The sequence below is a fragment of the Tenrec ecaudatus genome, chromosome 18 (genome assembly GCF_050624435.1).
Source record: "Tenrec ecaudatus isolate mTenEca1 chromosome 18, mTenEca1.hap1, whole genome shotgun sequence".
Classification (NCBI taxonomy): domain Eukaryota; kingdom Metazoa; phylum Chordata; class Mammalia; order Afrosoricida; family Tenrecidae; genus Tenrec; species Tenrec ecaudatus.
This window is the reverse complement of record NC_134547.1, coordinates 37,513,674-37,541,348: the sequence shown is the minus strand read 5'-3', so window position 1 is coordinate 37,541,348 and position 27,675 is coordinate 37,513,674. Positions and strand designations below refer to the sequence as shown.

Here is a 27,675-nt window from a genome sequence, read left to right as displayed (position 1 = left end):
CTATGCTACCTGGGCTCCTTCCATTCCTAACAGCATACACATTTATTCCAATTCTCAAATTACCCCACACTATTGCTGCTCATCTTAGAAATGTATCAGATGCCATACTACGCATACTCTTTTCCATAATCAGTGACGGCTGTCTTCAATAGACACTACCTGATCCTCAGTTACATCTATTGGGCTAGATGGCTAGAGAAGCAGAAGACTATATTTTATAATACATTTCACTCAGGCTTCAAACAAAATGGCGTGGTCTCAAAAAAAATTCCGCAGTGACCTAGAATTTAAGAAGTCAAATATTTGATGCATGCCTAAGGTATGCTTCCCTCCCAGGGTGTTACCTCATCAAGGCTTAACCCATATTTGAAATTATTCCACCGTACGCTTAATTTTCAAAAGTTACTACCAGACACATATGACTTGACTAGAACAAGTATAGTTTGGTACCCTGATATTTTAATAACAAATAGCTCCTATGTAGTCTCATAATTTTTAACATTAAATATAGAGGTTTGGAGACATTGAAAGTTATTAAGGGACGCTCTTGAAATACTGTGGAAATTTTCTAGAGAGGATTTGCAAAATTGTTCTGGAACATTTAGTCACAATCCCAGATGAAAGCACATTGAAATTAATGCTACAATATTTTATTAAATCATTTGGACTAATGCTACTCTAAACCTCGACCACCCAACAGATGCATGACTTCTTAGAGCAGAAAGGAACCAAAGAAGGAAAAAAGGTTTAAAGAAAAAATAAAAGCAACTCACTTGTACTGCATACTTGTAAAACTGTTCTGAAAGCTCCCCAAGTTCTTCCCTAGTCTTACATGTGTTGGGCAAGTCCTCAAGTCTGTCCAACTGCTCCACTTCAGCAACAGGATATGGCTTCTCTTTTAAGACCTGCACAATCTGGAAACGGCACAGGCCCGTAATCAGCAAAGTATAGTGGGGCTTGGGCCAATTACTGCCCACAACCTGAACCGCTAGTGCAGCTGTTCCAATTCTGAAAAACAGAACAAGTTGGTATCGTAAGCATTCGTATGGTTTATAGAACAGAAACTCACTCAAAAATTGCCATCTTTTCTGAGAAATTCACTAAAAAGCATCCCAAACAACACCTAAAAAATTGTTTCCATATTTAATTTAGCATCCAGTATATGGTCTCTTAGGAGGCCTGATTCACATTTTATTAGGAGTGGTTAAAGCACTTGGTTGCCAATGAAGAAGCCAGTATTTTTATTTTTTAAATTTTATTTAATCATTTTATTGGAGGCTCATATAATTCTTATCACAATCCATACATACATCCATTGTGTCAAGAACATATGTACATTTGTTGCTATCACCATTCTCACAACATTTGCCTTCTACTTGAGCCCTTAATATCTGCTGCTCATTTTCCCCCTCCCTCCCCACTGGCCCCTACCTTATGAACCCTTCATAATCCATAAATTATTATGTTTATACCATATATAACACTTCCCGATGTCTCCCCGCCTTCTTCTCTGCTGTCCCTCCCCCAGGGAGGAGGCTATACGTAGATTCTTGTTATCAGTTCCCCCTTTCTACCCCACATTCTCTCCACCCTCCAGGCATCGCCACTCTCACCACTGGTCCTGAAGGAGTCATCTGTCCTGGATTCTCTGTTTCCAGTTCCTATCTGTACCAGTGTACATCCTCTGGCCTAGCCAGATTTGTAAGGTAGAATCGGGATCATGATAGCGGCGGGGAGGAAGCATTTAAGAACTAGAGGAAAGTTATGTTTCATCATTGCTACCCTGCACCCTGACTGGTTCATCTCTTTCCCACAACCCTTCAGTAAGGGGTGTCCGGTTGGCTGCCAATGGGCTTTGAGTCTCCACTCTGCACTCACCCACATTTTCAATGATACGATTTTTTGTTCCTGATGCTTGATACCTGATCCCTTCGACAGCTCGTGGTCACACAGGCTGGTGTGTTGCTTCCATGTGGAAGCCAACATTTTAAGCCACTACCCACCCTAGGAGAAACATGCGACAGACCTTGGAGTAGTTCCACCCCACAGGGTTGCTATCAGTTAGAATCCACTCAATCGCAGTGGCTGTGTGGTGTCTTGTCACTGCTGGCCAGCTACAGAAGAGTCCACTATTTTTCCATAATCAGCCTTTCTTTCCAAAATTAGCTAAACAAGGAAATCTAGTTTGTAGAAAGTTTTTTTTCACAGAATTAAGTAGTTAGCCTAACCCAAAAAGGTTTACCAGTTGAGGGAGTAGATGAGTAAATAAATAAACATCTATTACATTACAAGGCTTAGAATAAGATTTAAAAAATTTTAAACCACTAGAAAATAATTCAATTTGGAATTTAATTGTTAATAATTAATATTTAATATAAAGTTAAGAACTTCTTAAAGTCTAAAGTTGATACATAAATCTATATAGTATGTCTTCTTCTTGTGAAGAGTTAAGTAGGATACCTCAGGTAACATGCTGGACACATTTGAGCAGTGCTAACAATTATGCTGCTATGAATTATCATTATTCAAGTTAAACATTTATGTTTTCAAATATATATACAAATTAAACATTTTGATTGACCATGAAAATTTAGGAGAAAAAAGTAGTTGGTTGACAATTATATAGATTGTATTTATTTTGCTAGTTAGTTGAGAATAAGTCAGTCTTACCCCAAGATAAATATTAGCATGCTAATCATATATAAATATTAACAGCATTATAGAAGCCAACTGAGACAGTTAAGGTTTATTGTACCAACCTGGCCAATAAACACATGTGGGATTAAATGAAGGGCAGAGAGATAAATGGCTCGATGAGCCTCACCTTTCTAGTTCTAGGGTCTCTTGCTCTCTGATGGTCGGACCAGGGTATAGCTGCCTTAGCCACTTAGTTCCCTGCTTCAGCAGGCAAGGCTCACTTCCTGGGAGACATCCCTGAGGAGAAGCCACATGGACCTACCCTGATGTAGCCCTGTGCTGGAGCAGCCGTGTGGAGCCCCCTGCCAGCATGGAGATGCTGACATGCTCACTGATCTGGCAATCCTCCTGCAGTCGGCATCACTGCATGTGTTTTATGAGATTGAGGAGGGCTTTGTAGATAGGTGTTGGACATATGGGCTAATGTTGGACTTGTGGGCTTGGACAGCACTGGGTTGGGATGCTTTCTTAATGTAAACTTTCCCTTTATATAAAACTCTCTTATATACATGAGTTTCTGTGGATTTGTTTCTCTAACGCACCCAGACTAACACACTAACCTTAAAATTTTTGTTGTTTCTCTAACGTACCCAGACTAACACACCAACCTTAAAATTTTTGTTTCTCTAACGCACCCAGACTAACACATCAACTTTAAAATTTTTTCCAATATATTTTGATACTAAAATATTGTCAATTTTATATAATTTCTATATGCCTATCTGGTCTTAAATTGTCACTACAATCTGAGGATTAATATATATGCTCTTGAATACTGAATTTCTAAATGTGGGGTTACAACATTAGAAGTCACTAACTGTCGTGGATTAAGGAGAGCAAGAGGAAACCTACAGGCCAAGAAGGCAAAGTTCTAAATTCTGTTATAAGTAATAATCACTTCTAGCACTCCTTGAAAAGGTTGCACATTATAATATTATTTAAGTTTTAGCCCCTTCTCTGGTCATGACATTTCTTACTAAGACTCTTCTACCCAAGTCTCTGGAAGTCTCACCAAATCACCGGTGGGACGATTCAAACAGGGCAAGTGTCACACTAAGGGAAGAGACTGGTCAGTTGCCATGACCATTCCCCAGGTCTAAGGGGGGTGAACCATCTGTGAAGCAGCAGCGGAGAGAGAGAGCCCCAAAGGACCTTGGAAGAACACATTGAAGATCTCTGCCTGAAGTGGCGGAGGCCGGAGCCCGGAGAAGCAGCACTGAGACAGACATGGATTCCTTCTCCTTACCTAACTAGAGACCTGGAACTGTACGACAGAGAGCTGGCTCCCTGGCCCTTGGGAGGCAAAGGCGAAGGGACCATGTGACTGAGAGACTAAGAACAACAGAGAGAAACTTGACTACTGGCTGAGGAGACGAATGAATGTTTCCTTACTGTTTGTTGTTCCTGACTTGTAATTAACTAACTTCTCTAATTAACCCCCCTTAACTGTGAATATTGTCTGTGAGTTCTGTGTGGCCACGGCAATGACTCATCAAACCTACTGTAGATACACAGTGGCATGGATGGAACAGTTGTTGTCAGACTGGTAAAGAAGGACAGAGCCAGGGAGCATGTCTGAGTTCTGCCTCATGGCACCAGGGGTGCGAGAGGAGGTTCAGATATGGCACTTCACTGACAGTTATTATGAAACTCTGAACAAGTAACATAGAGGCCTAATTCACAGAAGAGAAGCCTCATCCAAACTTAGCTAACACTATCAACATCCAGAAATGCTTCCAGACCCCAAACTAAAGTAACACGTTCTCCTTCAACCAGAGTTTTAATTTTTGAAAGGAAACTAGAATTAAATGAAGAAAACTAATGCTAAAATACTATACCTGCTCATCTCAAACACACAGAACCACATACAAATACCACCTGTGACCATTTTAGTGACTGTGCTTACCCAAATGTGACAGTTTATTGTGCCAGCCTAGCTGATAAACACAAGTAGGATTAACTGAAGGGCAGAGGGATAAATGGCTCGGTGAGCCTCGCCTTGCTTGTTCTGTGCCCCAATTTAAAGGGGTACACTACCTGTGAGATGCCTATCCTGTGGACTGTGTTGCTGTAAGTTGAGGTCCCTTTAATTCCACAGGATTGGAATGTTCCTCTCTGGAGCTAGGGACTAACAGTTGGTGACTTGCCTTGCTGTTTGCTGCCTGGGTACATATTGCCCAGCTCTCTCTACAGAAAGGGACTGGCAACTGGCAGCTCTCAAGCCTTAGAGGACTGCTAGTGTCTCACTGCTTTATAATTTAACTGTTAATTTCTTGTATTATCTATCTGTATATAATTTAATGGTTCTTGTATTATACATCTATCTTTATAAATATATTTATATATAATTATTAGCAATCTGGTTTGTCTCTCTAGAGAACCCTGTCCAACACACCCTACATGCAGTTAAGGAGTCCTGGGCGCATAGTGGGTTATGAATTGGGCTGCTAACCACAAGATCAGCAGTTCAAAACCACCAGCTGCTCTGTAAGAGAAATATAAGGCAGACTTCTGTTCCCTTAAAGTTACAACCTCAAATTCATGTGGTAGTCTGCTTCTTTAAAGATTCATAGTCTTGGAAACTCTATGGGCCAGTTCCACTCTGGCATACTGGGATACTACGGGTAACAATCAACTCAAGAGCACACAACAACACTCAATACACCTACTACCAAAGAATCAACACTGACTTATCATGACCCAATTTTGGGTTTTAGAGGTTGTAAATCTTTCTGGGAGCATAAAGTCTCATCTTTCTCCTACACAGCAGCAGGTAGATCTGAATTGCTGATCTTGCAGTTGGCAACCCAAGACATAACCCACCATATCATCAAAGCTCCTTTTAACAATCAATAGGACACATTTCCAATTTCCTGAAAATCAACTCAGATCACATGACAAGGTTAGTAATTCCTAATGAGATTAAAGAGAAACTATGATTTGAGACGATATTTATCAGTTTACACTATGCAGAAAGTATTCATAGTTCTGTGACCATGCAGATACGAAACCGGATCCCTGGCCTAAAGGGTTTACTTATTAGAAACCAAGGAGAAAACACACTCACTCACACACACACACACACACACACACACACACACACATGCAGAGAAAGAGAGAGAGAGAGAGAATGATTTGACAAATTTAAATCTCTATACCTGGAGATCAATTTAATTTTCTGGAGTAGGTCATTGTTAAAAAACGAGACTAAAAATAAGCTTTCTTGCAAAGAAAATAAAATACTTCTGCTAACTGTGGAGAGACGTTCCAAAGTGGATCTACTCTTTGCCTGACCTCCTAATGAGATCAAATACAGAAAGGCTCTTACCTAAAATCATTTAGACTTTATAAGAATACAACTATCGTATCTAAAAAAACCCTGTAATTTATAAAATGTTATGTCTAGAAGCAAGAGTACCTGGTATAAAACATTTAAGTGAAAAGTTCTGTTTAAAAGGATGGTTTTTAAAATTACTGTATAGAAATTCTATTCTACTTTGGGAACTGAATTTTAGATATGAAAATAGATATTAAAATGATACATTCAATCTAATAAACTTTACTTTTATAATACACAAAAGACTTTTAATCAAGTTAATTACCTTTCTAAATGTCCTAGCGCTTCTGATAATTTGTGCTTTATTAGGTATGACTAAAAAAGCAACTTTATTGATTTTGCAACAACAGATTCAAGTGACTGTCTTTTTTTTTCCTTCTAGAGAGTAATTCTGGAAAGCTACACACTATTTTGACATTGTCCCATAAACATAGCCAAACTCACTGCCATCCAGTCAATGCCAACTCACAGTGACCCTTTTCCACAGGGCAAGTCTTTCCCTATCACTGTCCAAGACTGTGTACCTCTTTACCAGAGCAGAAAGCCCAGCTTTCTCCCAGAGCAGCTGGTAACTTGTCAGTAGCGGGCCAACAACAGAGCACCAGGATCTGCTGATATTCTTATAACCCAAATAATTTTCTGAAACTCCTACTGGGATCTACTTGATAATTTGAACGAGGCCTGATTACAACTGGTTTGATTTGTATGACAGAGACACTGACTTAGTTATTGTAAGAGTTCCAAAGGTATTTGAGAATCATCAACTGTCATGGTGGGAAAATATCAAAAGAGTACTACTTGAAAAAGCAGTTTTCCAAGATGAGGTTTTTTGTTTATTTTAAATCATTTTATTGGGGACTCTTACAGATATTATAACAATCTACAAATCAATTATATCAAGCAAACTTGTGCATATGGTGCCACTGTCATCTTCAAAACATTATCTTTCTACTTGAGCCTTTATGATCAGCTTTTTCCCTCCCTCCCCCACCCTCATGAACCCTTGATTATATATATATATATATATATATATAAAATTTTTTCCAAATCTCACACCATCCGCTGTACCATTTCACTCATGTTTCTGTTGTTTGTCCCCTGGGTGTGTGTGTGTTTGGGGTTATACATTGCTATTAGTTCCCCCTTTCTGCCCCCCCTCCCCCTGGCACGGTTTCATTACTGTTTCTGAGGGGTTTATCAATCCTGCTTTGGTGGGTCAAAAGCTCTTATCTGTACCAACATACATACTCTGGTCTAGCAGGATTTGTGAGGTAGACCTGGGGTCATGAGAGTGGGGGCAAGGAAGCATTAAAGAACAAGAGGAATGTCGTGTGTTTCGTTGGCGCTAACCAGCACCTTGGCTGAATCATCCCTTCCGAATGACCGTTCTGTGAGGACATATTCAATTGTTTACAGATGGGCTTTGAGTCTTCACTCCAACCCCTCTCCTTCACATCTCTATAATTGCTTTTGCTTCCTAGTTCTTTCCTCTATTTCCTTTTACTTTCCTCCTGCCCCACTATTATGCTCACCCTTCATTCAGCTATCAGTAATTTCTGTTATATTACAATTGATCAAACCCTACTAGGCATTCTACACCCTCCTCGCTGTCAATTTTAGATCCCTCGTGTTTCTTTTGTTCCTGAGTTTGCTGGCCTCCAGTTCCCTTTCTCCATCTCCTCTTCTCCCATGCCCCACCCCCCAACCATCAGTCCCGTTGCATTTTCCTTGGAATTGTTTATCCTGCCTACCTTACATAGACAGACATATAAGAAAAACATTTAAATTTTAAAAATTTGAATAATAATAAGGGGGAGGAGGCCTATAAGTAGTTCCAGGTCTATCAGCTGATGTTTATGAATGTCTTCCAATCAGGTCTGATGAAGTGACAAGTACTGTCCCCCCACTCCAAGTCAGAAGTCTATTTTGGGGCTTCCTTGGGGACTTCGTGTCTTTGGTCCCCTTGTTCTGTTGTGCTCCCTTTAGAGGACTGTGAGGCCAACCCCAACCTGAACTATGTTGACCCCTCCCTAAAAGAATGCACTGAAGATATAGGCTGGGGAGAGTGGCCAGTCTGTCCTGACTACATGGGGGCAAACTAAGAGAGAAGGAAGCGTGGAAGGAGGGAGAGCGAACCTGAGAGAGAGAGAGAGAGAGAGAGAGAGACAGAGAGAGAGAGAGAGAGAGAGGAACGAACCAACCTTATCCTGGTCCACCAAGCCTGGAGGATGACATCCTTGCTCAGAGCAGCCAATGCACAGAGAAGACTGTAGGGCCGGCCCCAACATACGGCATTGCATCCCCTCACCAGCCCAGAGAGTTATGAGGGAAAACACTGGAGACACAGCGTGGGAAGTGTGTCCGGTCTGAGCTCCCCACGGCAGGGCAAACCACCAAGATGAGGATATTATGTAAATAATCTAAACTCTGGTCTATATTCCAAACATTTCCATTTCACATGAACTCCTCAATATTTTAAGTCTTTTCTAAGTCCTTTCATTGTTAGAAACCAGGACCTCATCGACAGCACCCCTCACCCTCCCCTACCCATTTTGAGAATTATAGTATCACTAACATACAGGGTTACAATATCCTGCTTTAAAAGGCTTTCATAAATATTTTTTAATTATGTCTTTCAACCCTGTAAGGATAATAGCACTATTTCATTACAAGTGAGACCTGAGATTCAGAAATCGGTAAACTTACTTACGCACGGCTTACAAAGCAGTTAAATAACAAAAAGTATATTAATTAGGTTTTATGACAACTTGCACTCTATCCCCACTACAATAGACATTTGTACCTCAGAAGCCTATATGAGGGCTTCAAAAAGTTTGTGGAAAAAATTTAATGAAAGGATAATGGAATTTTCCACCAACTTTCTGAAGCTCCTCTGTAGAATACCTACCTAGCATTGTTTCTCAATAACTCAGATACTGGGAAGTACCATTATTACTTTGTTATCTAATGTTTAAATGAAGTTTCTCGTGGTTGCTAATGTAGCCAAGGTTGGGTGTTCAAGTCTACCCAGAGGTGTCTTGGAAGAAAGGCCTAGTGATAATTTTAAAAAGGAAATGTTGAAATCCCTTAGTTGTTGCTATTGCTAGGTGCCAGCGTTGGTTCAGACTCAGCTACCATATGTATTACACAATGACACAATACCCTGTCCTGTGCCATCCTCACAATTGTTGGGCTATATTTGAGCCCACTGTTGCAGCCACTGTGTCAAGCCATATAATGGAGCACCTTCCTCTTTACTATCCATGCTGTCCTCCTCCGTGGACTGGTACCTCCTGACAACACATCCCAAGCATGTGAGATGAAGTCTCGCCGTCTTTGCGTTGAACGTATTTCCTTCCGAGACAGGTGTTTGTTTGTTTGGCAGTCCATGATACTTTCAATGTTAGTCAACACCACCACAGTTCAAATCAAAGTAATCTCCTTGGTTTCCAACATTTTCAAAAGGTCTGTGCAACAGATGTACGAAAACACATTGTTTGATCTAGACTGCCGGTTTCATGAACACTGATTGTGGATCTATGGAAGATGAAATCCTTGATAACCTCTTTTATTCATCTATCATATTACCTATTGGTCCAATTGTGAAATTTTTTGTTTGTTTTCTTTACATTGAGTTGTAACTAATATTGATCTCTGACTGCTGCTTCCATGAAAATTAATTGTGGATTCAGGCAATATTAAATCCTTGACTTCAATATTTTCTCCTTCTATTCTGCTGTTTCCTACTGGTCCAGTTGTGGAGGAGTTTGGCTTTCTTGACATGGAGTTGAAGCCTACACTGAAGGCTGCAATCCGTGCCACTCAAGTGCTTCAAAGCCTCCTCACTTTCAGCAGGCAAAGTTGTGTTACCCACATATTTCAGGTGGTCAGTAAGCCTCCCTCCAATCTTGATGCCGCATTCTTCTTCACATAATCTCGCTTGCATTCTTTGCTCAGCATACAGATTAAATAAGGATGGTCAGAAGCGACAACACTTACATCTTTCCTGATTTTGAACCACGGTCCCTTGTTCTATTCACATAACTGCCTCTCGATCCATGGACAGGTTCTGCATGAGGACAAGCAAGCATTCTAGAACTCCAATTCTTCTCAAGGCTATCCGGTTTGTTAAAATTCACCCTTGAATACCTTTGCATAGTCAATGAAACACGAACATCCTGGTGTTCTCTGAAATCCCTATGGAGCAGAATTCTGCTCATGCATGGTGCTTGTTCTGTGGTAAACTGAGGACTTGGTAGAGTGTACTTGGCCGTATTTCTATGCTTGCAACCACGGGCATGGAAAACTCGTCCTATTTTGAGCAAGATCTGCATTGTTCTGGTATAGAAATGTTTTCAGATACACATTCTCCAAGCCAAAATTATGCCCCCCAATAGGCCTCCATTAAGGAGCAATCCTAAAAGATACCATAAAGGATGAATCATTCTTGTGTCTGGCTATTTACTATGCCTGAAGTTTATTTGTAGATATGAGCAATCAGGTTCTATAACTAACCCACTGCAAAATGTAATATGACATCTCTTGCTGACAATGATCAGAGATGACTCCTCCTGGGGAGGGCTAGAGGCATTGGAGGTCAAATAGTACTAGGTCAAGATAATGGCTCACCTCATTGCTGGTTTATTATGCTACCCACTTATATTACCCATTGACTAAGTAATATATTTGCTGTATTATGTGTATGCCTTTTGAAGATCCATAGGCCTCATAACATACCCATTGGAAAATACATTCACTCTTGGTCCTAACATTGGGATTAGGAGTCCCTATACCCCACTGTCTGTCTTATTTTCCATAATCTTTAAGTCTCTCCTAAGGACCTGTTAAACTGTGGGGGACCCCTTCGCCCCAAAGTGTTTCATGAGTTAGAATCTACTTGGCTGCAATTGGTTTAGGGAGATTCAGTTATACAATTCTTGCCTTCAGTATTGGATAACCAGGTTTGATTCCAGGCGAGCAGACTTCACGCCAGCCATGTGTTTGTGATCATTTTATGTGATGCTATGACACTGAACAAGAAGCCCTGGTGGTACAATGGTTAAGCACTTAATTAATAACAAAAAAGTTGGAGTTGAAACCCATCCAACAACTAAGCAGGAGATAGACCAGGGGTCCTTAAACTGTGGTCCACAGGCCACATGCGGCCCACCAAGGACATTTATCTGGCCCGCCGGGTGTTTTTCCCACTGTTCCTGTCCTGCTTAGCAGCCGACTCATCCAGTGTGCATAGGAATTTGTTCATAGTTTATTTTAAAACTATAGTCTGGCCCGCCAATGGTCTGAGGGGCAGTGAACTGAGCCCCCTGTTTAAAAAGTTTGAGGACCCCTGAGATAGACCTAGAGATCTGCTTCTATAAAAATTATAGCCAAGAAAATCCCATGAGGCAGTTCTATGATTATATGGGTCACTATGAGCTGAATCAATGGGACAGAACCTAACAATGATGCTACACAGGTTTCAGTAAGCTGAAGACTAAGAGAGAGGGACAGGCAGAAATCTGGTGGTCTACTTTTGAAAATGAGCTAATGCAAATCCTACAAATCATAGTATGGGAGCCAATTTCACTGGGCAAGGAGTGACTCCAGGGCAGCTAGCATGTTTAAATATTAATGATGGGTTATGAAGAAGCAGCAGCAGCTCTGGAAGCAAAGGGAAAATTACAAATTGTTGGGAAAGAGCCAATAAAACATCTTTTAAATTTTGTCTTGGTGTCACCTAATTACCTACACACTGTGTATAAGTCAAGTTTTCCAGCACATTTTTAATGCCGTTTTTGTGGTAAAATTAGGTGCCTCGGCTGATATTTGGGTCAGCTTATATTCAAGTATATACGGTAACTTCTTGAATATTTAATGATTTGGGGCAAAATTTACCAGTAAAACTAATGATGATTACACACCAGGCAAACTCAAAACCAAAACACTGCTATTCAGTCAATTCCAATTCATAGTGATTCCATGGGTTTCTGAGACTTAAACTTATTGTTAAACATTTAAAGAAATGCAATGTTTAACTTGACATTGTAAATATTTTTCTTTTCTTTTTTGCAGCCGCCTCCCGGGCCGCGCCAACCGCCAACGGCCGGCCCCGCCCACTCCCCCCGCCCCCCCCCAACTCGACATTGTAAATATTTTTCAATACAATCTTGCCACAATTTTCCCACTCTTTAGTCAAGAGAACTGAAGTCACAATGCTCTGGAAAGGACTGCGGTTGCTGGGGCTAAGGGCTGTGGTATGCTTGTCAGGGGGCCCTGGTAGCATGTGTTTTCGGTTTTTTATAATCATTTTATTGGGGTCCCAAACAGCTCTTATCACAATACATAGATGCAGCCATTTGTGCATTTGTTGCCATTATCATTTTCAAAACATTTTCTTTCTACTTGAGCTCTTGGTGTCAGCTCATTTTTTTTCACCTCCTCCCACCCTCACGAACCCTCGATAATTTATAACTTATCTTTTCATGTCTTACACTGACCGATGTCTCCCTTCACCCACTTTTCTGTTGTCCATCACCCAGGGAGGGGGTTATGTGTACATCATTGTGATCGGTTCCCTCTTACTTCCCCCACCTTCCCCTTATCCTCCTGGTTTCATTATTGGTCTTGAAGGGGTTATCTGTCCCAGATTCCCTGTGCTTCCAGCTCTTATCTGTACCCATGTATATGCTCTGGTCTAGCCGTATTTGTAAGGTAGAATTAGGGTTATGATAGTGGGGGAGGGGGTGGAGGCGGGTAAAGAAGCATTAAAGAACTAGAGGAAAGTTGTATGTTTCACCGGTTCTATAATCCACCATGACTGGCTCATGTCTTCCTTGTGACCCTTCTGTAAGGGGATGTCCAATTGTCTACAGATGGGCTTTGGGTCTCTACTCTGTTCTCCCTCTCATTCACATCGATATGATTTTTCTTTCTGGATCTTTGATGCCTGACACCTTATCCCAGCAACACAACACCTCATGATCACATGGGCTGGTGTACTTCTTCCATGTGGATGCTGTTGCTTCTCAGCTAGATGGCTGCTTGTTTGTCTTCAAGCCTTTAAGACCCCAGATGCTGTATCTTTTGATAGCCAGGCACCATCAGCTTTCTTCACCACATTTGCTATGTACCCCTTTTGTCTTCAGTGATCGTGTTGGGAAGGTGAGCATCATGGAATGTCAGGTTACTAGAACAAAGTATTCTTGCATTGTGGGAGTACTTTAGTAGAAGTCTAATGTCTGTCTGCTACCTTGATACTTAACATATAAATATACGTACATAGATCTATTTCCCTATCATTATTTATAAATATTATATATGTACATGCCTGTATTTAGACCTCTATAAATGTCCTTTGCCTCCTGGTTCTTTCCTCTATTTCCTTTTACTTTCCTCTTGTCCCACTATCATGTTCAGCCTTCATTCAGGTTTTGGTAATTCCTCTGGGCAACACTGCCTATGATCAAGCCCTACCAGGCATCCTACACCCTCCCTGCTGCTGATTTAGATCACTTGTTGTTCCCTTTCCCCAACCTCCCCCTCACCTGTGCCCCCCCCCATGGCATAATGTGTTTAGTGAAGCTATAACTCTTTATAAAACAGAAAACCTTATTTTTCCCCCATGCAGTGGCTGATGGTTTCAAAAGGTGACCTTGCAGTTAGCAACCTAATGTGTAATAGTGCCACGTTTAAAACAAAAGACAACTTACTGCTACAGAAACTCTGACTTTTATCCTTTTCTTAAAACTTCATTTCTGAATTCAAATGATGATACTTTTAGATAAACATTCCTTATGCGTAAATGCAGTGAACCATTGAATTATATGATGTAATTATAGCTTAAAAATTATAGCTCAATAAAACTATTTTAAAGATTTTAAATGACTATGAAATGTAAAGAGAGTAAAAGCAGACTTAAAAAATTCAAGTTACCAATTAAATAATTGCTAATCTAAATGTTAAAATCTTATTATTAAGAGCCAATATTTGAGTGCCAGAGAATGTTAATATGTGCAAATAGGTGTAATAAACGGACAGTCGATCCACATTATGAAAATGTACATCTACTACTATAAAACATTACTTTTTCATTAGACAAATGGCAATGAAACTAATGTAGAATCTCAGATATGAAGAAAAGAACCAACAAATGACAAGGAAGTGAGGAATCACCATCATGAGGAAAGGAAGCTATGTACTCTGAAGAAAGATTTGGATAAGACAGGATGGCCATCCTGAAATGCAACAAAGGACACTGTACAGATAGTATTAACTATCCATTTTCACAAAGAAAAGACTAGGTCACTCAGGAGCCTCTAGAAGCACAGTTGAATTAAGCAGGGGAATGAAGGATGTCTGGAGGTGGTATGGAAGACAATTTCTATAGGACAGGAATGTATTACGTACCTGTACGGGCATATGCAGAAAAGGACAGAGCTGTTTAAAAGGGTAAAGGAAGTAGCTCAGGTAAGTCAACACCTGGCTCTGCTACCTTGTGTGGCAAGGAACACATGAGAGCATACTACTGCTGCTGCTGTTCCCTGGAGACTCCAGCCAGTGTCACCAGGAAGGTGTACAGGAACACGAGGCTGGAGCAGAGCCCTTTGTCTTCTCTCTAGGGGTCCTACTACCAACTGGAAAAGCAGGTAACTGGGAAACTATAGCTTTGCATCTATATAGATGACTTAGTATTTGCACCATCAAAGTTCTTTTTGTTGTTATTGTTGACTTCCGATAGTTGTTGTATTGAGGTGGTCTAGAACCCAACTCTCTGGGACATGCTTGTACTTGCAGGGTAATTGACTAAATGTCTATGTCTGAGCATGGGTTTCAGTGGTACTGTGGATCAGATGTGCTGCTAATCACACGATGTGCACAAATAATTTTTACATAAAGAGTATTTAAAGGTTTTTGTCAGAGAAAGAAAAGGAATAGAAACACATTACTAAGAAATATAATCTTTCTACATAGATTTTCAAGTAGCAAATAATATTTCTGAGATACCCAGGGAATTTTTTATAATTTTTATAATGCCTGACATTCTACAAAAGATTGTCCATGTATGTTTTTCAAACTAAAATGATTACATTTTAATGCTGCTATTTATTTAGAACAAAATCAGCAATATTAACATCAAGCGTTAGTTTAGACATTATCAGAATATTAGTGATACTTCCCTCAGGAGAATGTGACTATTTTGGAGGGAACTGTTGTTAGCTTCAAGTCCGCTCAGGCTCGAGGGGACCTCCCATGAGCTGAGGAGAACTACCATGGGTTTTCAAGGCTTCCACCGGTTTCCTTTTGGAAGCACATTGCTAGGCATAACTCCTGAGGAATTCTGAGAAGGTCCAAACCACCTACCTGCAGTAGGTAAGAGCTTAACCATTTTCCACCCAGGAATTGACATTTTAAAAAAATGTTAAATCTTCCAAAGTCTTGCCAGAATAATACTAGCAAGTAAGAGTCACTCAACCCTAAACTACAGCTAAATCTACTTTTTAAGTCACCATGATGTACCATGGGTAATTACCACACATCCATACATATATTTCAACAAAAAAATCTAACACAAGTGCTCTTGTAACTAAGTGCCTGGGTGCAGGAAACAAAAAATAATGGAGAGAAAGGCAGAGATTTAAGGAGTGAGGTTTTATGTAGAAAAACCAAAATTCATTCCACTGAAACTTGAAAAAATCTCCAAATTCTACTTAGGCAATAACCAAAGCAGATCAAATGGGAACCAAAATGTTTTCCAGGCTTGAGAAAAGCCAGGTTTCAGCAGTGAATACTAATAATGCACTACAGTATTGTGTTTGTTTTCCCAAAGTAAGCACCAGTCTCCCTGAAAATCTGAAGAAAGCTATGAATTTACTACGCCAAAAAAAGTACACATTTACAATATTTTGGGCAAAATAAGGCATTTTTAAACCTTCTGAGTGACTCAGCCTAACCCTGGTGGCACAGCAATTAAGTGCTCAGCTGGTAACTGAAAGGTCAGAGGTTGGAACCCAGCCTGCCTCCCAGCTGGAGAAAGAGGTGGCAGTCTGCTTCTATAACTGCCTTAGAGCAGTTCTACGCTGTTCTGTAAGATCATTGTGAGTTGGAATCTAATTGCCTTCTGAAATCGAGGTAGAGTCAGAAACTCTGAATTTTAAAAAGTATCATGACAGGGGGTAAAGGAACTTTTAACCTGGGAAGAAAAACATCCCAAGAATACATGAAGATTGGAGGGCGAGGTCTGGGAGGCAAGTCTGAAGTCACTAATGCTTGCTGAGATCATATTATCTATCAACATTGTACAAGAGAAATATGATGTGAGCCATAAACTAATTCAAAGTTTTCTAGTAGCCACATGATTGATCAAAGTATGGAGAAGCAAGACAGCAAAAGTGTTATCATTCTATCATTTACTCTATATCATTTATCAGTTTATTAATCAATAATTTTAAATTAAGTTTTAAAAATCTGTGTATTGTTCACTTACTTATAGCATAACCGGTTTGCCGGGGACTGAGGAGCCCACCCAGGATGTGGGACCTCAATGCAAAAATCGAGACAGTCCCAGACAAATGTGGTCAACCCTAATATCTCAATTTTAATGAGCCACATTTCAAGAGCTCCAAAGTCACAACTAAGGAGGCTGTCAGGTAGGCACGACTACTCATCCCAAAGTCAAGAGTTCAAACCTACCAGCTGCTCCACAGAAAGAAAGAGCTATCTGCTCTCATTCGATTAATAGGCTCGGAACCCGAGTCAGAATCTACTTGATGGCAGTGGGTACAGTCACATGTGGCTGTGACGATGACACTGCCATCACGTCAATGTTGACTCAGAGCGACCCTAAAAGTCAGGGTAGAACTGCCCCCAGGAAGTTTCTGAGACGGTAATTCTTCACAAGAGTAGAAAGACCTGTCTTTCTCCTGCGCAGGGGATGGTGGTTTTGAATATCACTAGAATGTACACTTATGTACCATTTCAAGTATAATGGTTAAAACAGCAAAGTTTATGTTGTGTGCATTTTACCACAGTTAAAAGTTCATGAAACAGGGTGCCATTTAATGGGCAAGGAAATAGCACATGGATGGAGAGAATTATTCAGTCAAATTATCAAAAACAAAAATTTAATTGAAACTTGCGAAACCCAGAAAACCAGGGCAGTCTGGTTGAATTCTGGCTCTCACAGATTTCACTGTATTTGAGTTTTCCTTCTCTGAAGGCTTTTACAGTTTTGCTGCACGCGTATGTACCAAATCCACTGCCAGGTTAATCAATTCCAACTCACAGAAACCCGAGAGGACGAGTAGAGTTGTTTCCACAGGGTTTCTGATGCTGAGTCAGAACCCACTCACGGGCAGTAGGTTGAGCTGGTTAATTTTTACAGAGATCAATAGGTCGTTTCTCCCCAGCAGCTGGCGGATTCAAAATGCTGACCTTTTAGTTAGCAGTCAAACGCTTCACTGCTGCACAACCAAGACTCCTTAATAAGGGAGCTGAAGCAAAATAAGCCAAACCCAATGTCATCGAGTTGATCTGGACACTCAGAGAACCTATGGGGCAAAGGACAATTACCCCCATCAGGTTTCCAAGGCTGTAAAATTTTAGAGAAGCAGAGTGCCACCACTTTCAACTATGGAATGGTTGGCTAAACATTCCAGTGTACAGTCAAGTGCTTTAACCACTGCTCCACCAGTACGCCTATATATATGTAAAACAAACAAACCCACTGTTGAGGTGATTCTGACTTACATCAACCGTATAGGACAGAGTAGAATGCTCCATACAGTTTCCAATGTTTATGAAGTTCATGCTATGACATGAATGGATGAACAATAAAAACTAGGTGACATAAGCCAGACATAAAAGGACAAATGTTAGGACAAAGGAAAGAGCCAAAATGATGACCACACAATTTGTAGATGGCTATGGAGAGCACGGGGAGCCCAAAACCCATCTGCAGACGATCTAGTCGGATGGAGAGGCTGGCCGATGTGCTCTAGCTAAAGGCAAGAGTGATTCTGCTGGATCTAACACAACACTTGGCCAGTTGACCTCCCTATAGACACAATTTGAACTTGTTCTGGGTCTAACTCTTAGTTGTTCCATGACAAATTTCTTCCTTGGATTTTTAAGTGATGATGGGGGTCTTTTCTCACTCTCACACATTATTTGATTTTGTTTTTATACTAATATGATCTTATCCTTACCATCTTAGTATTTTTTTATTGTTTTCTGCTGGGTTTCCCAGCTGTTATTCACAGTAGATATATAATGATAATACAAGGTGTTAACGGGAATGCAGGGGTGTGGAATGGGGGGTGGGGGGTGGGGGGACAGGGGATTTCAGGAGTAAATAATGAAGGTGGGAGGGGGAGGGAGCTAAATAACTGAGCGTGATTGCACAGCTCATCCTAAAAGCAATTTAACTGTGGGGGGTTTGCAATGCTCAAAGACAGATGTGGTGATGGTTGTACAATCCCCCTTGATATGACTGAACAATGGAACTACTCAATTGTATGTGCCAATGCAACTGTTGGGGGAGGAAAGGGCAAATGTTGTATTACGAAATAGCTAGAACAGACAAATGCAGAGACAAAGCAAATCAGTGGTTATTGTGGGAGGGGAGAATACAGAGTTATTACATAATGAGTACAGAGAGTTCCTGTTTGGGATGACGCAAACATTTTGGAAACAAATGATTGTGCAATACTGAGTGTGATAAATTTCACTGGATGATACACCTGAAATGACAATGTTAATGCTGTGCATATTTTACCACAACATAAAGTTAATGGATTAGGGTGCAGTTTAATGGGGCTAGGAAATAGCAAAAGGAAGGAATAGAGAATTACTGAAGATGATTTTTAACATTTTAATTAGTTTTTTTTTGGGGGGTGGGGGTTGACAAAGTAAAATAAAGGAGAGACACATAGGGGGGAAGGAGTCCTGGTGGCACAGTGGGCTACTTGGACTGCTAAGCGCCAGGCCAGTCATTCGAAAGCACCAACCATTCCGCAGGGCAAAGGCTTTCTACTTCCCGTGCAGTTACAGTCTCGGACACCCACACGGGGCCTACTAGTCACTCTACACTGGAACCGACTAGATGGCAGTGAGTTGGGGTTCAGAGGCTTCTGAAGACCTGAAGAGTGGATGGGGAACTCAGGCCAACTTATCCAACGCAGCATTTAATCAAGAAAATGATGAAACGCAGCATTCCTGCCCCGGGAGAGACAGGACTTAAAGGGGAGGGCCCCGGCCCGGCTCGGGGTCCCCGAGGGAGGGAGGCCGCCTGCCCGCCCGTCCCCGGGCCTGCTCGCTCGGTCTACCTGTGCAAGGGCGGCAGCTCCTGCGCGTCGCTGGGCGGGTCGGGCGTGTTGGGGATGACGCCCAGGATGGTGCTCTGCAGCGACGTGCCCTTGAGCAGGCGGCTGCGCACGAGCTGCAGGTTGCGAGCGGAGTCCACGCTGGTGCGCATGGTGGACCCGGGCAGCAGGACGCCCTCGTGGGTGAGCAGCAGGGGGAGGCGGCTGGGGATCTGGATCGGGCTCACCGACGACATGGCGACGGAAGGCCGCACAGGAGAGTCCCGAAGCGAGCAGGACGGACGACTCGGCGCTGACTCGGCAGCCCGACCCCGCCGGCGCACCGCCGCTTCCGGCCCGCCCCCGGGCTCGCACGTCGCGCTTCCGCCCGCTCCCCGGCTTAGCTCCGCCCCCTCGCTGGGCCGCAGGTGGGGCTTGCGTGCCGTAAATATGCGAAAAGAAGCGCCCCAACCCCGCTTCCGACCTTTCCCTCTCCGGACCTTTCCCGTGAACCTCACCCACAGAATGACCGACCTCTGTGCTGTATTTTGAAGGACGAATCTTGTTCAAATCGAACCTGTTTAAACTTTTATAAAACTTTTTTTTTTGGGGGGGGGGTTGTTTCCAAGGCTTTCCCACCAAAAATGCATTTGGGATCATTTCACCGACACACCGTTCCCCTATACGATTCAACAGTTCTGGTTTACTAAAAAGAGTTGCGCAATCATTGTCAGAATCCATTTTTGAACTTTTTTTTTCCTTGTACTAGTTGTTAACTCCCCCTTTCCCTCTGACCCCCCCCCCCGCCATGCCCCTAGGAATGCTATCATCCAATTACTGTCTGCTTGATTGCAGATTTTCAAACATGCTGCAAAAATAGTGCAGCGTTCCCTTATACTAATATCATCCACGAAATTTCTCCTGTCAAGATCTTACATAATTTGTGCAATGATCAAAATCAGGAAAGCAACATTACTAATAGTTCATCAGTCGACCTTAACCAAATTTTGCCAGTTTTCTCTCAGGTGTCCTTTTTCTGATCCAGGATGCAATCCTGGATCCCACTTCTCATTTAATGTTGATGTCTCTTTGTTTTCCCTTTCCTCTGACAATTTTTCCACCTTTTTGTTACCTTTTAAAACCTTGAAGCTGTTGGTCAGTTGTTTTGTGGAATGCTTCCTCAATTTGCTTTTAGCTCATCTGTGTCGTTGTAACAATTTTACTGGCACTTCATCCACATGTCCTTCCTACAATTCAGTAGTTGAACCAATATGAAGCAGAGGTGTACAGTCTTTACCACATTCAATTGTAGAACAGTATTTTCCCTCGTACTCCTGGTTATGCATGTAACTTTTTCAATTGGGGCAAAAATAGACACAACAAAATGTTCTCCCATTCAACAACTTCTACATGTATAATTCAGTGCCATTGATTATATCCTTGTACAATATCCCTCTCCAAATGGCTCCACCACCAATAAAATGAATTCAACAACCCTAAACAAAAACTCTTCCTCCTTCAGCCATAGTAACTATAGGCCAAGTTTGGTTTCTCTTCTTTCTTCTTTTTTTTTAGTAGTTTCCTTATTATAATAATCACATTTCATACACTTCCACAGTTAAATTGCTTTTAAGAAGAGTTGTATATACATCATCACAATCAGTTCTAATGTACCCACTGAATTCGTGAATTCATTGATTGCTCCCCAAGTCCCCTCTGTTGTCCTTAATTGCCCCCCTCTCCCCACTTCCTGATAAACCACTGTATCAGTTAGTTTCTCCATGCATCCACTCCTTAAACTGAGAGATCTCTTAAATTGAGAGATCTAACAGAAAAGTTAAAGACAAAACCAAAATATTATACAAAGAAGAAAATAATGTAAAGATAAAAATAAAGAGTAAGAAAGACCACCAGCAATACTTTAAAAAGTAAAAAAAATTTTAATCCAGAGAAGAAATTTCTGTCTTGAAACAATCTGGAAATATTTGAGCAAAAAGAAAATTCAGGTTGGGTCAAGAGAAAAATCAACTGATCAAGTATCATATACTATGGTTTGATCCACAATAATCAAGTTTACAATAATATCTGTCTAATAGTAAATCTATTCAAGTCTCTTCTACCAGAGGCTTAATCTGACTAGATACCCTACAGATGAGTTTAGAGTTCCCACCATCCTCCATAGTCTTCTACCAAGTGGGTGTTTTCCATTTAAGCTCTGATATTGTTCCCTTCATCATATTTGGATTTTGTTTTTCTCCTCTTTGGCTCACACAGGCAGCTGTGCTTCTTTGATGTGGACGTAGTTGATGACTTACTTAGATGGCTGCTTTTTTAAAGCCTTTAAGATCCCAGTCACCGTTCCAACTGATAGCTAGGCACCATGTGCTTTTTTCATTTCTTCTTCTCTTTTCTTTAGAAAAAGAAAATACTTAGTCATTTTCTCAAGATGAACTTGAGTTATATGAAGTTCGAATCAAAGAAAGAGACTAAGTTAGGGTAAAATAAACAATCTTCAGCTGGTGAAAGCTGAAGTCCAGTCAGACATTTTAATCAGACACTTGTCCATGTTTCATTGACTTTTTTGCAGAATCTATCAGGCTAAACCTGCTGCCTTTACCACTTTTACTTTTCCCCCCTTCTTTTTTGGCTTTGCCTTCAGTTTTGTTTCTCTGCCTCAGGGTCATCCAGACTGGGGACTGGCAGTGCTGACTTAGAAGGCTCTTTCCATTTCTTGTAATATCAGTCTCCGTTTTCATGTCATCTTCCCATTTGTCTTCGTTCACCTCGCACTGCAGTTTCACTTGGCAGTGTTTGGGTACCACAAAAATTGCTGTCTCTTAAATATCTCTTGTGAAAACATTGCCATTTACTTTGAGAAGATTTTTACGTCTGTTGAACTCCCTTGGGACATCCTTTTTTCTCTTTGCAGCACATATTTTCCTTTTCCACTTTCTCCATAAGCTTGTAGCCATGTTTTACCTGAGCAGGTGTTACTGTCTGATGGGCAGCAAGTGGATCGCACCGTCTGCCTTCTTCACCATACTTTGCTGTAGCACACGTATCTTCAGTGATCTCTTCCTGGAGGCAAGCAGGGCCATGTGATAAGAACGAACTGTTCTTGGATCAGGGCTAGAATTATGTGGGAACCCAGAATCCATGTTTTGTTCCAGGGGTATGAACAATACTGGTTAACTTTCGTAATCATATTATGACCAAAATCAAAACTAGAACAACAACAAAACAAAGAAAACTGAAGAACATTGTCAATTAAGGTGATTGCAATGATAGCATCAATAACTTATCCAATAACATAGACTTTAAGGTACTGTTGATATAAGGAGTTTGTGTCAGTGTAGTCCAACTGCTAGCTGCAATCCATGAACTGATGCTCTGTGCAGATTGATTTCTTAATTGATTGAGCTATAATAAATTTGAATGTTAGAGGAACCAGTTATTGGGATATGTTGAGCTTGTCGTTGAATGATATCCAATGAAGTAGGAGATTGGTGAGATCAGGGTCTGGAGGACTATGCAGATTCTGGTAAGGATTTTGGATTTTATTTTAACCCCCATGGAAATCATGATAGAGTTTTAAGTCAAGTGGTAACATTATCTGGATTATTTCAAAATATTTTTGGATGCTATGTGAATAATGGAATATAAAGTTCTGAGAGCAAAGTCAGAGAAGCCAAATAAGAGGTGGTTTTAATTGCCCAAAAAGGATCAGGTCTATCCTGAGACCGAAAGAACTAGATTGTGCCTGGCTATGATGAACAGCCATACTGATCAGAAACCCAATACATGGGAGAAAATCATGAAACACGACCTCAATTTGCTTTAAAAAATAAAAGACTATTTACTAGACTGATTGAGACTAGATCACTCCCCAAACTATTGCCCTGAAATAGTCTTCAAACAGTGAAGTAAAACAAACAATTGGGGTCACCTTATAGCTAAATAAAAAATTGGCTAAAAAATCATAAATATCACTTCTAAGTACTGGCCTCCATGAAAAGTCACCTCCATGGAACCAGACAGTTTAAAATTACTTTAAAACCAAGATGAGAGTATAAGGGGGCAGGAACACTAGACTCATGCAAATGGAATAACCATAATGTAAACAATGAGCATGTTCAAGATTGTGAAGAATGTGAACAGTATCTCTGAGCAGTTGAGTAGAATTTTTTGAATGAGAACCTGATCTTGCTGTGTAGACCTTTACTGAAAACACAATAAGATATTATTATTAAAAAGAGTGAAGCAAAAACAATTGTTAAGGGTCTCTCCTAGCTGTGGCCTGGGCCACTAGGAATGGGCATAAGTTAAGCTGGCAGCCGCAGATCCTGGGTATAATCAATAAGCTCTGGTTCATTTCTCTGGATCGGCACTGTACCCCTTCCTGTACTAAATTCTGGGAGTAACAACCCAAACCCCAAACCATTGCAATAGAGCCAGTTCTGACTCAGAGTGGTCATGTTGGACTAGGTGGACGATTTCTGAGGCTATAAATCTTTATGGACACAGACTGCCTCATCTTTCCTCCTCCAGGCAGCTGGTAGGTTTGAACAAATATTCTCTTAGCAGTCCAATGCTTAAGCCACTGTGCCACCATGGCTTCTCCTAGAGATGATACAGAGATGGAAAATGGGTGGCCCAGGTCCACAAGAGTTTGCCTTTTCCCCAATGCCTCTTCAAAGTCAAGAGGACCTCTCCAAAGGCAAGGGGGCCATTCTTCAAGACTCCCAGTGTGTTAACAAAGCACATCTAAAATCATCTTTAACAACTTTGCAGTATGCCTTTAAGACACTTCTGTTTAATGCTTTCAACACAGCCACCCAAATCAACATGAACAAGCAATGTGCGTTCTGTTCACATGATTGCTGAATATATATACATATATCTATGAATACATAGTGCACTATTAGAGGTATGGTATGGGAATGGGTTTAAGTTGCTGCCTTGATTAACACTTTCTTTCAGAATATCTGAGCTGGAATGTGTTAACTGACAATAGGATCAGGTATCAGGTATCAAAAGATCCTAAATAAATAAATATATTGATGTAAACGAGGGGGTTTGGAGTGAAGACTCAAAGCCCATCTGTAGACAATTGGATATCCCCCTACAGAAGAGTTACAAGGAAGGGACGATTCAACCAAGAAACAGTATAGCACTGACTAAACACACATCATTCCTCTAGTTCCCGAGTGCTTACTCTCCTCCCATTACCACGACCCAGTTCTATCTTACAAAACAGGCTAGACCTGAAAACACACAGATAAGAGATAAGAGCTCTGGACACATGGAATTCAGGACAGATAAACCCCTCAGGAACGATATGGGAGTAAGGATACCATGAGGGTAGAGGCATGGTCAGGGAAGGAGAAGGGAAAGAAAGATGGAACCCACCACAAGGTTGTATATATATAGACCCCCCCCCAAGGTTGTATATATAGACCCCCCCCAAGGGGATGAATATGTGGTAAAGGGAGACAATGGCAGTATAAGATACAAAATAATAATGACAATATGTAATTGATCAAGGATTCACGAGGGTGGGGGACAGAGGTTGAAAAAGAGGAGCTGATGCCAAGGGCTCAAATAGAAAATGTTTTAGAAATGATGATGGCAACATATGTACAAATGTGCTTGATACAGTTGATGTGTGGAAGGTTCTAAGAGCTGTAAGAGTCCCCAAGAAAATTATATTTTTAATAATTTAAATAGGAGCTCTTTAATGTTAGTGTGGCTTTTCTGGCCCTTCCTTTGACATACTCTTTATGAACTTAATTAATTTATGTAAGAAATATTTATTGAACATCTATTGTATGTTGGGCATTTTCTAGATTTATGGATTCATCACTGAACAAGAGAGGTTTGGCTCCTGGTTTCAAAGAACTTACATTCTAATGAACTAGGCAGAAAAATATAAAGCCTACCAAAAGATAAAAAGTAATTGTAGACAGTGCTAAGTAAAGAAAATAGGTTGGAAATTGCATAGAAAGTTTCTGGAACAGAGGAGATGGGCAGTCACTGGCCTGCAAGAGCAACTAGAAGAAAGTAAATTCAAGGGCAAGGTAAGCAACACATGGCATGAGGTGGTTAGAGAGAAGAGGTACAGGAGAAAAGTCTATCCATTTAAACTTCTTTAGGGCCTGGCTTATACTTCCTCTTCATTGTACTTTCTGGTCTTGGAAACCAGGCTCTGCTTGTGGTGAGAATGATGGGGAAATAAGTGCTTGTAACAGGTTGCTTTGTTCCACTGACCATCCTCCAGTGTACTGTCTGCTTCTCGAAACCAAGCTTATAAGCATACACTCTGCCGCTGGAGGTGGGAGACCGTAGGCTTGGCGGAATTTGTTTCTTTTCTAGCTTATTCCCAGTCATATCCTGGTTTTCATCCTGACTGCAGGGAACATCCTTCTGAGAGATTGGGAGGGCAGGCAAATTTCCCAAGAACTGGAGAAGGACTATCTGTAAGGAATTCCCCTGCCTAGTCCAGGAAGCAAAAGGACACACTATATGGCTCAACTTCAGTTATGTCGGGATGTGCATTTCATCTCTACAAACATATCCTACAAACTCATTTGCATCTTCTTAATGTTCATTTGCTTTAGTTTTCCGGAAATGTTTCACCTAGAAAAGAGTCACGTATGTGAAACCCCTAGTGTTTTTAATTTAGATTCATGTAAATTAAGTAGATCCTCAGAAAGTAAATAAAAAAGTTTGCCACTAGGATTTCAGCTCATACCTGTACTGCTTTGTTCTGCAGAATGTATTTACACCTAGCTCTATCTTTAGTGGATGACTGAAAACAAACAAGTTCTCTCAGTAATAAGAGGATAAGTATTGCCACAATGAACATATTCATCTCAGCTTTATTCACAAAATAGGAAGCTGGAAGTAACCTAAATGCTCACCAGTGGAAGAATGGATAAATAAACTTTGGTATATGCACATAGAGATAAAACTGTGGAACACCGCCTGACATGAATAGATTTGGAGGATATTATTCTGGATAAATATTGTATGAGACCACTGTTATACATGTAACAAAATAAGATAAAGGTTTTCTTACCAAAAGAAACAAATTTGATGGGAGAGGGAAGACGAGAAGGAGAAGAGGGATGGGGGGGGGGTGAGGGGGGGCGGAGTCAGGAAAGGGCAGGGCAAGATATTGGGAAGGTTGATAAGTTGTTAAAGTTGTTGAATTAAAAAATGTTTCAAATATGTAAACCCTTACTTAACTTACAATAAAAAATTTTAAGTATTGCTCCAAAATCATAGAACCCTTTACCAAACAAAAACATAACAATGTGAAGCTATTGTCTCTCCATCTATCTGCAAGGTCTGTATACCTTTGAAGGAATTGTTTCCATCTCTCCAATCCTTCCCTGAAAAAATTCCGAGTTCTTAGATTTATATCACTTCAAAATAATATTTTTTATATTCGTGAGGGACACCAGTGATATTCCTTTTAAATATTCTTTGAGTGGTGACAAAAAGAAGTCTGAATGGGGCAAGATCAGAGCTATAGAGTAAATGAGGTAAGATTTTCCCCAGAAAATTCTAGGATAGTTCTTGCTACTCTTGAAGACTCTGCAGGTACATTGTCAGGGTGGGGCTGGGGGAGGAGGGGGGAATCCTCTTTACAACTTTCCTGACATTTTTCTCACCAGTGCAATTTTAATTTTCTTAAAACTTCTTCATAACCCATCATCGTGATTATCCTATGTATGTTGAGAAAAATCTATCAAGATTACTTTTTCAGGTGGGGGAGAAAAAAAAAGATTACTTTTTCAGAATCTCCCTAAACCATAACTTCCTGAGATGATCTCTTCGGTTTGAATTCATTGCCCCAGCAAACTCCTTTGGAAGTCACTGTTTCAATGGGATCTTCCCCTCTGGATCATATTGATAAGTAAATGCTTCCCTGGTTACAATTGTTCCATAGATTTGTCTTCATTAGTTTTAGCTTGCTTAAAATACTGATGAAAAGATCAACGCTGAGCGAACTGATGCTTGTACGTGACTTTGGTGTCCTTTAAGCCAAAAATTGCTGATGCCAAGATGTTCACATAAAATGAAAAATAAAATTTTAAATGCATCTTGAATAGATAGTATACCATTGGTAATCCTATAAGCCTCTTCCACCACTTTCTGGATTTCAGCCACTGTTTTGCCAATTGTCGAAGTAAATAGATTACCTTCTCTTGGTTAATCTATGAGGTCTTCCTGGCCCTCCTTAAAATGCTTGATCCATCCAAAAATTGTTGTTTCATTTGGGGTAGCATTCTCATAAACTTACTGCAAAACTTTAATTATTTGAGATGTTCATTTGAA

General features: G+C 40.7%; 1 protein-coding gene across 1 annotated transcript in view; it reads right to left on the bottom strand.

The window, feature by feature from the left end:
• Positions 1-19,673, bottom strand: part of LONP2 (lon peptidase 2, peroxisomal) — a 154,699-nt gene extending 135,026 nt beyond the window's left edge. Inside the window, exons 1-2 of the mRNA XM_075537182.1 lie at positions 19,357-19,673; positions 774-1,008 (exon numbers count right to left, since the gene is read on the bottom strand). Of these exons, the coding sequence (XP_075393297.1) occupies positions 774-1,008; positions 19,357-19,589 (468 nt within the window). The 5' untranslated portion in view covers positions 19,590-19,673. The remainder of the gene's footprint in view (positions 1-773; positions 1,009-19,356) is intronic.
• Positions 19,674-27,675: the final 8,002 nt, after the last annotated feature.